Below are 16,310 nucleotides of genomic sequence, written 5' to 3' on the forward strand. Positions count from 1 at the left end.
ATACATTAAGGGTACCTCGAATGCTGCATTATGTTATGGAGTATCGAATTTTACACTCAGGGGCTATGTCGATTCAGATTATGCAGGTGATCCTGATAAGAGGAAAATCTACTACTGGTTATGTGTTTACACTTGCAGGGGGGCTAGTAAGCTGAGTTTCAAAACTGCAGACAAGTGTGGCGTTATCTACAACAGAGGCAGAATACATGGGCTACTCAAGCTTGCAAGGAGGCAATATGGATTAAAAGGTTATTGGAGGAAATCGGACACAAACAAGATAATGTTCCTTTGTTTTGTGACAATCAGAGTGCCTTGCACATCGCAAGGAATCTAGCATTTAATTCCAGGACGAAACACATTGGAGTACAATTTCACTTTGTGCGAGAATTAGTAGGAGAAAGAAGCGTGGATATGCAGAAGATCCATACGAAAGATAACATAGCTGATTTTCTGACCAAGCCAGTAGACACTGATAAGTTTGAGTGGTGTAGATTCTCAAGTGGTCTAGCAAAAACGTAAGCATCAGGGAATGACAAGATTGAAAGGATGTGTGGAGATGTGTTTGATTCTCAATCAAATCTCCAAGTGGGAGAAATGTCGGCAGAATTAGTCAACAATTGACAGACAAAAAACGTGGGTCGGCAATCCGTAGGAATTACAGAGGAGAAAATGCGTTTTTATACGCGTTTTCACACGGTCAAGATGCTCTATAAATATAGCTCCCCCCTTAATTTTGAAATCATCCCTTCTTCGAGTTTTCTCTCATCTTATAAGCATTTAAGTGCTTAGTTCTATAATATTTGTGAGGTGTTTTGTTCTCATGTATTAAGAGAGCGTGTGTTCTCTTTGGAAACACAGTGAGTGAGTTGTACACCGCAAAATATTATAGTGGAATTCTTTTCAATCTTGTCCGGGGTTTTTATCTTAATAATTTTTAGGAGTTTTCCACGTAAATCTCGGTGTCCATTTTATTCTTTATTTTCGGGTTTTATTATCTCAAATTCCGCACGTGGGACCAACACTTCGTTAAAAAAATAACAATAATAATCAACCGGATCGATTATAGGTTTGGGTCGGTCTGGATCCGGTTCCCGTAACCAGTTTCGAAATAGTTCGGAAAAGAGGCGGTTCCATACCTGTTGTATACAATTAACTAATCCAACTAAACGGATCCTAAATACCGTCTGCACCCGCGTGGTGTGAAATGTGCAGTAAGACGCTAAACATCTCAAAAAAAAAAGGGGGATTAATTAATTTTTTAGAAGAAGAGAGAAAGTAAATCAAATCGGTGTTTTAAAACTTGTGGAAAAGTGTGACTTCAGCACAATAAGGATCGAAACGCGAGGAAAAAAACTTTACTTTGGACAAAAACGTGAAAAAACGATCAACTTTTTTGGTGATCATATTAATCATGCAAAAAGCACATTAAAAAAGGGTTGAAAAATCAACAAAAACATGACTTTTTCTGACTATGTAACTCTGTTGTCTTTCATTTGAGTTAGCATCGAGAAACTATTCAACCAATTGATTCCTGAAAACTTGCCTGAATCAAATAATGCAGGAAACCGCAGCCACTAAGCAACAAAAATACGCAAGTTGAGAATCTTAATTTAATAATAATAATTGTATATGATAGTGATATTCCACATACAGTACAAAAAAGATATTAACTTGTTTTCGTATTATTAGAATATAAAAGGTTAATTTTAGATAGCGAGCTCATAAATATCAACTTTCAAGTTCGTGCATAAAAAATACGAGGGAGCTTGAATGAATCGAACCAACTTATCTTGAGCAAAAAAATTGTGTTAGACGATCTCGCGGGTCATAATTTGTGAGACGGATTTCATATTTGGGTTATCAATGAAAAAATATTACTTATTATGCTAAGAGTATTACTTTTATTGTGAATATCGATAGGATTGATCCGTCTCACAGATAAAAATTCGTAAGACCATTTCATAAAAAACCTACTCTATCTTGAGTCGGTGTCTAAAGACATTGGTAGTAGCCAAATATCATATTTTTGTTTAATTATATATATTGGTTTATGTTTTAGAAATGTGTTTTTTATAATTGCGTCAACTCTATAAATTGAAACTCAAAAAATATTTACCTTTTATTTCAAAATTAGCTATATAGTACAAGAAATGTACATTGTTATTATTTTTATGAGTTGGGGGTTGATTACAGTTGGATTTCAAATTCATATATTATTAGCAAAATCATATATTTGATATTTATATACAATATATATTTATATATAATAAGATTATTATGGATCTCTCAAATATATTATAGTCCCAACAATTCTCCATCGTTCAATTTCTATCTTATTTTAATGTTAAGATATTTTCGAGCTTTTTCCTCTCTTTATTTATAAGAATTATTCCTCCACCTGATTTCCCACTAATCACTCTTCTCTCGACGAAGCACACCATTTTCTCAGTACATCAATGGCGGCCATGGCCACAACCATCACCTCTTCCATCTCTAAATCATCCTTATTCGACATAAAATCCACCTTCTATGGCTCCCCAATCACCCAACGCGCCGCTCAGCCCGTTAAATTCGCCGCACAAAACTCGTCGATCACCATGTCCGCCGTTCCATACAACCTCGACAGCTTCACCTTCCAGCCCATCAAAGAATCCATCGTTTCCCGTGAAATGACTCGCCGGTACATGATGGATATGATAACCTACGCCGACACCGACGTGGTCATCGTCGGCGCGGGTTCCGCCGGTCTCTCCTGCGCGTACGAGCTCAGCAAGAACCCCGACATCAACATCGCTATAATCGAGCAATCGGTCAGCCCCGGAGGCGGCGCGTGGCTCGGGGGACAGCTCTTCTCCGCCATGGTTGTCCGCAAGCCCGCGCACAAGTTCCTCGACGAACTCGAAATCGAGTACGACGAGCAGGAAGACTATGTGGTGATCAAGCACGCTGCCCTTTTCACCTCGACCATCATGAGCAAGCTGCTGGCCAAGCCCAACGTGAAGCTGTTCAACGCCGTTGCGGCGGAGGATTTGATCGTGAAGGGAGGCAGAGTCGGCGGCGTGGTGACGAACTGGGCTCTGGTTTCGATGAACCACGACACACAGTCGTGCATGGACCCGAACGTGATGGAGGCAAAAGTGGTGGTGAGCTCCTGCGGCCACGACGGACCCTTCGGTGCCACAGGAGTGAAGCGGCTGAAGAGCATCGGAATGATCGACAGCGTTCCCGGAATGAAAGCCCTCGACATGAACGCCGCCGAAGACGCCATCGTCAGGCTGACGAGAGAGATTGTGCCTGGAATGATCGTCACCGGCATGGAAGTCGCAGAAATAGACGGATCTCCAAGAATGGTAAGCAGTTCTCCTCCAAAAATCGAATCTTTAAATCGATCAATTTCGGATCACTTCAAATCGAAATAAAGTAAATCGATCGATTATTAATTCTGATGCTGATACCATAATGGATTTTGATGATTTGGTGCAGGGTCCGACGTTTGGGGCGATGATGATTTCGGGGCAGAAAGCAGCGCACTTAGCACTAAGGGCATTGGGACTGCCAAATGCATTGGATGGAAACGACAGCTCACTCAAATCTGCTCAACCTGAATTCTCCTCTGGCCTCTCTCGAATCTGATGAGATTGTTGATGCGTAGAATTTAATTTTATTGCAGTTTTAAATTAATAAATAAATATGGAATGTCAAATAAAATATGACGCCAGCTTTCTTGGTTAGAGTTTTATTAGAATCATTGATTAATGATATTTGTCCTTTCCTTTTCCCTTCAATTATCATCATTATTATTATTATTATTGTTCATATAATGATATAATACCCATTTTATATGATATAAATTTGAAAAACAAATCTTGTGAGACGGTCTTGATGGAATATTTTTGTGGTGGGTCGAATCTATTATTTGAATCATCTATGAAAAAATATTATATTGTGTGTTAACAGTATTATTTTTTATTATGAATTCGATATGGTTGATCTGTCTGAGAGACGAAGATTCATGAAAATATCTCATCGTAATAAAGCTATTTGGATATTTATGGGATGGCATGATGAGTGATTCTTTCACAGCTAATTCATCACTGTCAGTGCTTTTGTACATACCAAAACTTATAAAAATGGCTGACAGATATTTATTAGTCACGAAACTTTTACACATTCTCCATACTTAAAATAAATTTAAATTGTTGTTTGGGGACAGCTTTCCTAATTTATTTATGTTTATTTAGGTTGTTTATCAGTATTTCTTTGTCGGAGATGGTTCACGCTCAAATATCAACAGATGATTATATTATATTTTTGTGGTTTATAAAACTCAAGCTCAAAAATGAAATTTTAACCGAATGAATATCCGATTTGAAATTGAATAAGCAAATGCCAGCATTAATCGGAATACTGCGATGCAATCTACGAGGTACAAAAACGTGCTTCCAACATTGAAACAAATCTCCTTTTAGTATTTTTATATTGAAAATATTAGCTCTACATAATCATTCTTGTCTGAAGCATAAAACTATATTATCAATATCGTTATAAATTTTTTGTAATTATGTTGTCAAAGACAGCATACATATCAACAAGATTTACTAACCACGAGTAATTTAAAAAAAAATTAACAATGATATTCATGTTTTACTTGCATGTTTTGTAATATTAAAATAACTAAAATTGATCTTCAGAATATAATCATAAAATTATAATTAGTTTACTGAAATTTATATAAAATGTGAAATTAATTTTTTTTTAATTTTCCATGAATGTGATGGCAACTTGCACTACCTTTAGCTGCTGTCATTTGGTAATATTTGCTTTGATATTAGTGTTATTATCTCCGCTTTTGCGATAATTTTTTATCTGCTATTTTCCTGTCTCCCTGTCTCCTTCAATTCACCCCCACCCATTTTTTAGGGAGATTTGGTGGTGCTTTCTTTCTCTATTCTTATTCTTCCTCGGTTTCTTGTTTCTCTCTCCTTACCTCCCCTCCTAGCAACCCACAGCCCGGCCCCTTAATGCCGAGCACAGTTGAATCACGCCGCTGAAATTCCCAATAATCCACATTTTCTTGCCTCACCATTTCACACCCGTATCTTTTTTTTGTGTGAATTCTCGTTTGTTTTATAGAATTTTGGTCTGAAAATGCATGCATGCTTATCTTGATATGCGTATGTCTACGGTATTGGAAGAGTTATGGGGATTGTGAGCAGGAGGAGAGGAGAAGAAGCTTCCCTGTTGAATCTCCTTTCTCCATGCTTCATTCCTGTTGCTTAATCATAACGTGCGTGTTTTATTTCAACCTGTCTCATTTTCATCGGGTAAACTGAAATCGAAAATCAAATTGGATGTATTTATGCTATTTTTTTATGTTTCTGTTTATCGAAATCTTGATTGTTAAGTTTGGAAGGTGATTCTATGAAACGACACTTGAATTAATTGCTTCTTGTCAAAATTTCATAGTGCGAGAATGTAATCAGAGCGAGGTTGGGGAGCAAATTTATCCTTTTCTTTAAGATGGGGGTGCCGATTTCCAAAAGCTAATCTCCTATGCACTTAGTTGTGAAATTCATTCTTTTTGCTTTTTCAAATTTTGAGATGAGAGAAAATTGTGAAGGATTGTTTATGATCCCGTGATGAGTTTGCTTTTGTCATAGGCAAAGGAACAGTTCTTACATTTGGTGGTTCTTTCTTCTGCATTGTGCTCCATATCCTGACAGAGAGCGGATTTATTGGAGTTTCACACTTGCCATAATGGGAACAAAAATAAAAGGGATTTACAAAGGATTCAAATATGGCCTCTCTCAAATCTTTGGTGAGCCCCTCAATTATTTTTGTGCATTTTCTATTAAATATTTCCTCCACATCTTGTGTTGGTTGCTTACAATTTCCCTCATGGAGGTGGATCCAGTAGAGAAAGCTGGAGGGTCATTCCTAAGTCCTAACTCCTAAATAAAAGAAAATTTGATCTTTCTTTTATTAATTTTATGATAATATGTTTTCCAACAACCGGAATACAAGAAATCGTCCTCTGGCCTTCCCTCATTCACCCTAGATATATTTCCTGGGACCGTCCCAAGATATATAGTTATTGCAGTCTTTTTTTCGACTAGGACCCATGTATTGTGATCTTTTGTTATTGTTGTTAAACAAAAAACAACATGGTTTTGAAGTTGTGAAGGAGCGGGAGATTGAGATCGGGTACCCGACAGATGTTAAGCATGTGGCACATATTGGGTGGGATGGTCCTTCTGGGAATGCACCTACTTGGGTATGTTGATTCATTAATTTGATCTTTGTTCACTTGTACGTAGCTTTTATTCTGATAGTTTCTACATTCTTACTTGAATGGAAAAGCTTTGACTCGTTGCTTTGATCTGTAGATGAATGAATTCAGGACCGTGCCTGATTTCACAACAACGTCGATTGGCAATTCGGGCTCTGCACTTTCTCCATGGTCATCTCAAGGTTAGTCATTCACACCCCTTTCTCGTTTTGATACTCTTGTATGGTTTCTTTAAAATACATTAAGTTGTTTGAGTAATTACGAATGGTGCTCCATAATTCAAGAAACGAGCACAGTTGATTTGTAGATTCACGCATTATGAGCAAAGTCCCCGTTCAAGAAAGAAAAATATATATCACGGGTAGCACTTTTGACTGGAAAATGATAAAATTGTCCTATGTATTGTTGTACTTTTAGACTTTTTTTACAAGGGAGATGAAGTTAAAAAAGATTCTTTTACAGATAATTGGAGAGTTTTTTTGGCCGATTGTTCACGAGATGTTTAAATATTTGATTGGATCTGTAAAAAAAAAAAAAAAAATTGAGCATTTTTTCTCTCTTTTTCTTTTGGCAAAGCATGTGGGGCGAACCACTTGGCCTCTTAACGTAAAACTATAGACGTCCCAATTTTTATAAGCGCCACTTTTGGGAGTTAGTCGGTCATGCATATTAATTAATTGCTTGTTGCTAGTACCCGACCAACATTATACTCCTTGGAAGTTCCTTGAGCGCTCGCCCTGTCCAACACGATCTCGAAATTCTGAAATTGGTGATATTCTAACAAAATTTTAGTTATTCCTCCAACTATACTCCTGGATCAACTGAAGTGTGATTTTACTTATAAGAGAGATTTGAAAACAATCGACCCCTTTTAGGTTGCTAATTAAGAATTGAAATGGATGGCAGCCGATTGTGCATTGTTGATCATGTATGCGCGGCATTTGTTCTCGCTTATCTTTGTGTGCAGCGATCTAAAAGTATTATGCTAGTTATGATATGATCTAAATATTTGGATAATATAATTTATGTCGGGATTAACTTTTCAAATACCAGTATAACCAATATAACGGGTTCCAGTTCCAGCAATCCCTGAATTGGGATTGTTAGTTGAATCTGTTTACTCCCGATGGTTCTTGATAGCTAAAGGTAGGCATCTGAAACACGAGTTTTACATGTCCTAAAAATTTTAAATTATAGGGGAGGACGATCTATTCGATGCATGTTTTGAAGTGAGTTTAATTTGGACTGAAGCACTCATGTGATGGATTATTCTTCCATTTCTAACTTGCTGACAGAATACGGAGAATCCGTGAGGCAGCTATCAGGTTCTGAGATGTCGAAAGATGTACCGTCGGCGGAACTGCCCAATATCAAGAAAAAGCAGAAACGGAAGAAATCAAAATCTACCTCCTCACCAAAGTCTAGTTCTTCTCATTCGTCAAGAACATCAAGAGCGGCAAAATCTAAATCCAAGCTCGTCGGAGAAGGCAGCACAAAACCGGCTAACATTGAAGTTGTGTAGGTACTTGAAACTCCATGAATCCGAATCAAAACAAGAACTCTCGTGCCAATCAAATGTCGGTTCCGATGCTATGGAAATATGAAGGAAATTTGTGTAATATAGCAGAGTGCATTGTGAATTACAATGATTGACTATTATCTGAGAGAGACTAATTTTTATCTTATTTTTCAAATTTATTACCGTTTGTGTTTCCCTCGATGAAGGGCCACCATGTAAAGAGAACAGTTGTTAGTTTTGGCTCAGTTGTTTAAGTAAATTCGTTATTATTGTATGGGTGTGGTTGAAATTTTACAAATATCTCAAGCGATGCATGCTAATCATAAATAACAAGTAGAATAGGTATCTTCTTATATGGTCTCACGAATCTGTATTGTGAGATTCTACCGATATTCACAATAAAAAGTAATACTCTTAGAACAAAAAATAATATTTTTTATGGATGACCCAAATAAAATATCTGTCTCACAAAATACAACCTGTGAGATCGTCTCACACAAGTTTTTGCCATAATAATATTTTTCTCTCTAAAAAAATCATAATATTTGTTTCTGACAATAAATGCGCCCCAAAAAATGAAAGAAATATTGTATTTTGATCTACTAAGTTTTCAAATTTTTATTTATGTATATTAATTTTAATTTTTAGTTATTTCGTTTTATTTGATGATGTGACATCTGATAAGTCAGTGATTTTCGATGTTACGTTGGTATTTTTTAGTGTTACGATATCACTCCGATGAAATAAAAAAAATCAAAATTAGTTTACCAAAACTAGAATGAAACGAAAAGAAATATCCAAGTTAGTATGTCAATACTATATTGAGATATATTTCAAGTTATTCTCCTTATGTCTTGCATAACTGGTTATGAAATGTGTGTATTATATATGTAAATATAATACACACATATGTGTGTATATATTTATATATATACATACATATATATGTGTGTGTAAAAATAATTTCAAAATTTCTTCATAATTGTTAAACATATATTATAAAAATAAAACTATTTTATATTATAATTTTTGAAAATAATACTTTTTGGCACAATAAAAAATTTAAAAATTTAACAGTTTCTTTAATTTTTTCAATTAAATTTGATTTTAAAAATTGTTAGGTTTAAGAATTCATGAAAATTTGCGCAGGACATATTGAAGAATATATTTAATGATATTTAGAGAAAAATCTTTTAAAATTTTTTTTGGTTTAACCTTAGTTTTTAAAAACAGCATATAAACTGTTTACCAACTTATTTTGAGAGTTTATAACTTTACAAAATTTTTGCAAACAAATTTTAAGATTTTGTAAGTTCTCTCAAATACTCTGTAAATAAACTTTTTTAGATTTTATTTAAAAACTAGTAATAGAATCAATTATTTATCAGAAACTTTATTTTAAAAAATTTCAATGTTATCACTTTTATTTTCAAACATTACACTCTTCTAATTTTTTTTTCAACTTCCTCATAATGTTTAAATTTAATCACTTATCTAAAAGTACAATATTTGCAAACACTCCCTATATTTCATGCACATTCAAAGTATAATAAAAAAATCAAAGATCCAAAAATCCATTCAGATGTTTATAAATTGGTTGACAATATTTGTCCTTTTTTGATTCAGAAAGATATAGGCTAATCCTCCTTTCATTTATTGTTTTATTGGAAAAATACATTATTAATTATGTGTATATGTCTTTTTGCGATTTTAGTCATTTTTAATATCGAATTTCAGTTTCAGACCACTATATTTGTTTTGGTATTTTTAATATTTTTTCGGCATGACACACCGATGCGACACTATTGTGTATGCAATGTCATATCAAAGTATCAAACATTCTAATAATAAGGACTAAATTTGGCAAAAATTGAAAAATAAATTACATATACTAAAATTTGATATAATAGAAAACAAAATAAGTAAAACACAAACATGTATATGGCAAAAATTGCAATTTCTCCACCTTTATTTTGGTTGACAAATTTTCACCATATGCTTTAATAGGATAAGAATTTTTTTTACAAAGATAGATTAAAACCGAGCGGCTCGACCGTTCACAATCCCATGCAGGAAATTTGAACAACCCCAACCCACCTGGCCCGCCATTAATGCTATTTGCATTAAATCTATTTCTGTCATCGCTTCTCCACCTGTTTCTCTTCGCCTTCTTCACCTTCTCACCACCAATTCTTCATATCAGAGCTTTCTCGTTTTTATATGCCACTTGTGTTTTCATTTCTCCTTCATCCTCTGATTCTTCAATTACTAATTCAATCTCTTTCACATCGCATCTGTTTTTCTTAAGTTAAATAAAGGTTCTTGCAAGAAAACCAGTAGCATCATCAATAAACCTGAATTCCCCGTAACCTTCACAATCCAAATACTGCTTTCTCGGCATTCCCTTTACCTGAAATACTTTTATATCTCTTTTCCAAACTTGATTCTGTAAAGGGTTCTCACTTTTTCCCAGTCGAAGTTTCATGAACGGCGAGTCCGCTCCATTCATTCATGTAATGTCGAAACACGTCAGTTTTTCTTGCCATAAGTTTCTGCTGTGAAAATATTAAGCTTCACTTACTGTACTGAGGTTTATTGTTTATTCTTTTTGTTGGCAGAGAGAAAAGATTTGAGTTACACTCAACTCAGTTTGTATTGAAAAAATATAGCGGTGTACTCAAAAAACGCCATTTCAGATTCTGAGAACGTGAGTCTTTTTTTGGAAAAATTTATCGAATCATCTTTTCGCATGTCATGACCGTTACGATGTCCATTAAAATATCTCACATCGGTTCGGGAGTTGCAACTTTACCAGGGTTGAAGTTCCACGATAAGAATTCTATCTTCCCGGTCCCGACTTTTAGTGAGTGAGCTTTATAGGGTTTCTTGGTAGAGATCATTTAGTTTCAAGGGTTGATGATGATGTTACGAATTTTCATGCCAGTGAGAAAAACCCAGCCATTCTTGGGCAAAACAGAAGGTTCCATGAATATATATTTCTGGTTTTAGAATTTGTTCAAAATCGTAACTTTTCTGTTGTCACGTTGAATTAATTTATCCACCCTTCGTTTCAACTTGCTGTACCAACTTCGTCATTCATCACTTTTAATTTTAATGAACACTTTTGGACACTCTCCAATTAATTTTTCTACCAGGTCAAGATTTTTTGACGCATTATGTTTTGTGTCAAGAGTCAACCGTCGCGTCGCAGTTCTTTGGTTTCGTCTATAAACTCCTTCTGAGATCGTATGAGCTGGGCTAGAAATTAATTTATTCCATTGATCAATTAATTCAGTGTTAACTAATCGGCTAAAGCTTGTATTTTTAAAGACCTTTAATCTTTCTACATTTCTTTAATGGAATATATATATTCTTCGTGTTCTCATTACAATTCTTTTCCATTTCAGTTGCAAGACTCGAGCATTTATTTCTCTGCGTAGATCATAGGTAAATAGCTAAAGATGTTTCCACAGAACATCTTTCATGGGCACCAACTTTTGCTGGATATGGAGCATAAAACCCCTGAAAATGAAATGGACATAATCGGGGGTGATGATCAGTACGAAAAATCAGGCAATAACACAGTGGAAGCTCCAGACTCCATTGATGATCAAGACCCCAATGAAAGACCCAAGAAGAAGCCGTACCATCGCCACACGCAGCATCAAATTCAAGAAATGGAGTTGTTAGTACTACACCTGCAATTTAATCACATTTATGAAAAAAATCTTCATTTCTTTTTGTAAAGTAAACATTTGAACAGATATTTCAAGGAATGCCCGCATCCTGATGACAAGCAAAGAAAGGAGCTTGGACGGAGATTAACGCTTGAGCCTCTGCAAGTGAAATTTTGGTTCCAAAACAAACGCACCCAGATGAAGGTGAAGACAGTTTCTTTACTCAACTTGACTTCGAGCTTTGTTTAATGTGGTTAATTTCATCGATGATGGATAATTGTGCATGCAGGCTCAACATGAACGCCATGAGAACACAAGTCTGAAAACCGAGAACGATAAGCTTCGTGCGGAGAACTTACAGTACAAGGAAGCTCTCAGTAATGCTACTTGTCCCAACTGTGGTGGCCCGTCTGCCATTGGAGAAATGTCCTTCGATGAGCAGCAACTCAGGATTGAAAATAGCCGCTTGAGAGAAGAGGTAACTGCAAGAGGACTTCAATTCTCCGTATCTTATACAAATGTGATTAATATAATATGAAGTTAATGATTGACTGATTGAAGAAATATGGGGGAACATGTTTCATTAAATGTCAAATGAAGTAAATAATGGCTATGTATTTCGTTTCCAGATTGATAGGATTTTCGGAATAGCTGCAAAGTATGTAGGCAAACCTATGCTCTCTTCTCCTCGTCTACCTGAAGGCACAACTCGTTCACTTGATCTTGGAACAGGGAATTTCGTACTACAAACAGGCATCGCTGGAGAGGTTTATGGAGCTCCTGATCTTCTTAGATCAGTTTCTGGCCCTACCGACGCTGACAAGCCAGTGATCATCGATCTGGCTGTAGCTGCTATGGAGGAACTTGTACGAATGGCGCAAACTGGAGAGCCCTTGTGGATTCGGAGCACTGAGGCGAGTTCTGTTCAGATTTTGAGTGAAGATGAATATATTCGAACTTTTCCTCGTGGGATTGGACCAAAGCCATTGGGAATGAAATATGAAGCCTCGCGGGAGTCTTCTGTCGTGATTATGAATCCAGGTTAATCTGGTGGAGATCTTGATGGATGTGGTAGGTTAATTTCGCGCATATGAGCTTTTTGGCATTTATCTCTATCTTGGCTTCATTTGTAAAACCGAATAATCTGGAACTGTAATTGTAGAATCAATGGTCGAGTGTGTTCTCTAGTATTGTTTCCAGAGCAGTGACCATGAAAGTATTGTCAACCGGCGTGGCAGGCAACTATAATGGAGCTCTTCAAGTGGTATGTATGTATTCATAGTATTTGATCAATTCAAATATGAAAATTAAGTTTACTGATTGATATGGCCGGATTCTTGCGGAAATTAGTTCGTATACTGCAGCAAATTTTAATGACATGTTCTTAATGTTGTGATTCAGATGTCAGCCGAGTTCCAGGTCCCGTCTCCATTAGCTCCAACCCGCGAAATCTATTTCGCCAGATACTGCAAACAACACACGGAAGGGATTTGGGCTGTTGTTGATGTTTCTTTAGACAACCTTAGACCTACCTCTATCTCAAGATGTAGAAGAAGGCCATCAGGTTGTTTGATTCAAGAACTTCCTAATGGTTACTCAAAGGTATAAACCGATTCAATTCTCACGAATACCATGAATGAAGCCTGGATACTCCTAGACGGGATCATGAAATTGTCTCTAACCTTAATATGTTAGGTTACATGGGTTGAACATGTGGAGGTGGATGACAGATCTGTTCATAGTATCTATAAACCTCTAGTTGAATCAGGAATGGCATTTGGGGCAAGACGCTGGGTAACAACACTTGACCGACAATGTGAACGTTTAGCAAGTGCGTTGGCAAACAACATTGCAGCCGGTGACATCGGAGGTAAGTTAATCATGCTTCGATTAATTTAATGTCCTTTTTCGCAAACACTGATCAGGAAAAGAAAAATAAAATAAATTTCTCTTGAAGTGATATCGTCCCCGGGGGGTAGAAAGAGTATGCTGAAACTGGCTGAAAGAATGGTGGTGAGTTTCTGTACCTGTGTTGGTGCTTCAACCGCGCATGCATGGACGACACTTTCCGGAAGCGGCGCTGATGATGTTCGAGTCATGACTCGGAAAAGCATGGACGATCCCGGCAGGCCGCCTGGAATTGTGCTGAGTGCCGCAACTTCATTCTGGCTTCCAGTTTCACCAAAGAGAGTTTTTGATTTCCTGAGGGACGAGAATTCAAGAAGTGAGGTACATATGAACAGTTCAAACATAGAACTTCGGTGCGAATTTTAACTTGGGCATATTATTTCATAAATCTAATTTGTGTCTTCTGCTTCATGTACGATAAATTAAAGTGGGATATTCTTTCGAATGGCGACCTCGTTCAAGAAATGGCACATATTGCCAATGGCCGTGATCCTGGGAACTGCGTCTCTTTGCTCCGTGTTAATGTAAGGTTTTAGTTTCATTAACTTGAAAAGCTTGATTTGCGACAAATGTGGTAAAAAGATAGTGTCAAATATTTTTTCCGTGTAAATTATGAGTCTTATCATTTAAATCTGGACCATCACATATTTTCTCATCGAATTAGTTAATTTACTACTGATCTCGTTCGTTTTAATGCAGAGTGCAAACTCAAGCCAAAGCAACATGCTGATCCTACAGGAGAGTTCCACAGATTCGACAGGCTCATATGTCATTTATGCACCAGTCGACATTGTGGCCATGAACGTTGTCTTGAGTGGCGGAGACCCGGATTATGTTGCCCTCTTGCCGTCGGGCTTTGCTATACTCCCCGATGGGCCAAACATTCATCAGGCAGGTAGGGGCCTGGAGATTGGTTCCGGGGGATCTTTACTGACTGTCTCATTTCAGATATTGGTTGATTCCGTCCCGACTGCCAAGCTCTCTTTAGGATCTGTGGCAACAGTCAATAGCCTGATCAAGTGCACTATTGAAAGGATAAAAGATGCTGTTCTAGGCGACAGTGCATGACCCAAAATCATTCTCCCCACGCGTAAAATTCTAACTACACTTCTTGTCTCATTTATTTTCGTGCTTATGAGTTTGTTTGGACTTGAGTGATGACTAATAACTCAGATATCATATCATATATATCAGTTATCTAACGAACTCTAAAAGTAAAGTATCTTAACGCCTATAATGATACATATTGTCACACGCTCTGCTTTTGTATTTACTATACAAAAACGATTAACTGAAGTTAGAATAGAAGAGTTTATTACACACTACTTAAACTCATTCATATATATTGCGTCAATATATAGTTTTCGCATGATCTCATCGGGCGAATATTTTATTCCAGCTCCATTGTATTCTTTTGTTGCTGCAGTTGATGCCTCCATTCATCGAATCACTGACGATGAAAAAGGTTTTATTTACTACAAAAACTAGAGAAGTCAAGAACGAACCCTCAAACAAATCCAGCAATGTGGTGTTGTCTTGTCTGAAGAAAGCAAGAGTCCCAGCTAAGATTTCACCATGCGTGCAAGGCCAACAGTTTCGGGTATTGACTGAAGGGTCGACCAGTAAACAAAGGCTGATCAGTATAGGGAGAAAACCTTTGTTTTGCTCTAGAGTTACTTAACTAGAGGTTTATTTTCTTGTATCACTGTTGTCTGTTGGCTCTGATGTAATAAATTGAGATGTAATTTTTTTTTAAAGAAATTATATATGATTTAATAAATTATAATAAGTTCTTCATGAATTTGGTTTATTTTCATTTTGATTTAATTTTTATTTAATTAATCAACCAATGTCTTATCATCAATTTTCCGTCTTCCATGGCATTATTCAAATATTGAGCCCGGGTGGGAGTTGGCTTTAAAATTAATTAAATCGATTCTGTTTAAATATCATTTTTTTCTTCAAAATTGATTGAATGTTACGAATTAATTAGCTAGATTGATGTATCAATCTTTAATTTCTTCTCCATAAATGTTTTATTTCGACTGATTTGTTGGATTTAGGTTTTGTATAAATGTAATTCAATTATATATAAGAGTAGATTTCATTTTATTTTTTTTGAAATAGTTGGTGAAATTTTGAGGTGACATTTTATAATTTATTGCTGAAATGTATTTAATTAAGTACTTGAAAAAAAAATCATTATTTATTCAATTATATAATTTAAGACTATATTATTAACTATTTCATCAGACTCATTTCGATAATTATAAAACATCATATAATTTATCGTGTTATTTTTCCTTGTCTTCTTATTCCACATGATTCGTTTATCACATCCTACCAACTAAACGATACTTTTTATAAATAGTGAAACCGATACATCATATCAATGTCAACACTGTCAAACAACCATGATACCTAAATCTAATCATAAAAACATAATTAAATAAAGTACCATTTTAAGTATGTATGTTTTATTTTTTTTATTAGCATTTTTTTCTGATCTTCTGTGAGACGGTCTCACAAATATTTATCTGTGAGACGGTCAATCCTACCGATATTCACAATAAAAGATAATAATTTTATCATAAAAATTAATATTTTTTCATGGATGACCCAAATAAAAGATCCGTCTCACAAAATACGACATGTGAGATCGTTTCACACAAGTTTTTACCATATTACTAGTATATCTCAGTTAACAAAGAATGAATCAAATAAGAGTAAAATAAATAATTAAACTATACTAAATGATTTTTCTCTGCAATAAATAGTCCGAGTGTACCGAATCTTGACTTGGGACAGGGATGTTGACAATACATTCCTCGAAATAATTAAATATCTATCAGTTTTATATTACTAATAAATAGCATCGGGAGATAATCAGTCTGTGTTGTTGAAATCATTATTTCCT

General features: G+C 35.7%; 2 protein-coding genes, 1 long non-coding RNA gene and 1 pseudogene across 5 annotated transcripts; 3 read left to right on the forward strand and 1 right to left on the reverse strand.

Annotated features, from left to right (window-relative positions):
* The first annotated feature begins 2,394 nt into the window (after positions 1-2,394).
* Positions 2,395-3,785, forward strand: LOC142542644 (thiamine thiazole synthase 2, chloroplastic-like). The gene is made up of 2 exons (XM_075649392.1): positions 2,395-3,350; positions 3,484-3,785. The coding sequence occupies exons 1-2, from the start codon at positions 2,457-2,459 to the stop codon at positions 3,631-3,633; spliced, it is 1,044 nt and encodes a 347-aa protein (XP_075505507.1). The 5' UTR covers positions 2,395-2,456; the 3' UTR covers positions 3,634-3,785.
* A 1,007-nt stretch (positions 3,786-4,792) lies between these two features.
* LOC142542646 (uncharacterized) lies at positions 4,793-5,205 on the reverse strand. The gene is made up of 2 exons (XR_012819564.1): positions 5,008-5,205; positions 4,793-4,977 (listed from the first exon to the last, which is right to left on the reverse strand). It is a non-coding gene; the product is annotated as an uncharacterized LOC142542646 (long non-coding RNA).
* On the forward strand, positions 4,920-8,092 carry LOC142542645 (CRIB domain-containing protein RIC10-like). 3 transcript variants are annotated; one of them, XM_075649396.1, is made up of 5 exons: positions 4,920-5,287; positions 5,724-5,818; positions 6,177-6,274; positions 6,387-6,471; positions 7,585-8,092. In XM_075649396.1, exons 1-5 carry the CDS (start codon positions 5,157-5,159, stop codon positions 7,809-7,811), a joined length of 636 nt encoding a protein of 211 aa, XP_075505511.1. In that variant the 5' UTR covers positions 4,920-5,156; the 3' UTR covers positions 7,812-8,092. The 3 variants fall into 3 exon arrangements, with proteins under 3 accessions (XP_075505511.1, XP_075505512.1, XP_075505510.1); XM_075649397.1 differs by having other exon boundaries at positions 4,924-5,324; positions 5,661-5,818; positions 7,585-8,091; XM_075649395.1 differs by having other exon boundaries at positions 4,924-5,287; positions 5,661-5,818; positions 7,585-8,091.
* A 2,903-nt stretch (positions 8,093-10,995) lies between these two features.
* Positions 10,996-15,148, forward strand: LOC142542647 (homeobox-leucine zipper protein PROTODERMAL FACTOR 2-like; annotated as a pseudogene).
* Positions 15,149-16,310: the final 1,162 nt, after the last annotated feature.

The sequence above is a fragment of the Primulina tabacum genome, chromosome 4 (genome assembly GCF_025594145.1).
Source record: "Primulina tabacum isolate GXHZ01 chromosome 4, ASM2559414v2, whole genome shotgun sequence".
In the NCBI taxonomy this organism is placed as follows: Eukaryota; Viridiplantae; Streptophyta; class Magnoliopsida; order Lamiales; family Gesneriaceae; genus Primulina; species Primulina tabacum.

Excerpts from the sequence above, each read along its gene's own strand:
- LOC142542644 (XM_075649392.1), top strand. The coding sequence starts at position 2,457 with ATGGCGGCCATGGCCACAACCATCACCTCTTCCATCTCTAAATCATCC. Across the intron at positions 3,351-3,483 it reads TAGACGGATCTCCAAGAATG|GGTCCGACGTTTGGGGCGAT; the intron begins GTAAGCAGTTCT and ends GATTTGGTGCAG.
- LOC142542645 (XM_075649395.1), top strand. The coding sequence starts at position 5,157 with ATGCTTATCTTGATATGCGTATGTCTACGGTATTGGAAGAGTTATGGG. Across the intron at positions 5,288-5,660 it reads TCCTGTTGCTTAATCATAAC|GCAAAGGAACAGTTCTTACA; the intron begins GTGCGTGTTTTA and ends CTTTTGTCATAG. Across the intron at positions 6,472-7,584 it reads TTCTCCATGGTCATCTCAAG|AATACGGAGAATCCGTGAGG; the intron begins GTTAGTCATTCA and ends ACTTGCTGACAG.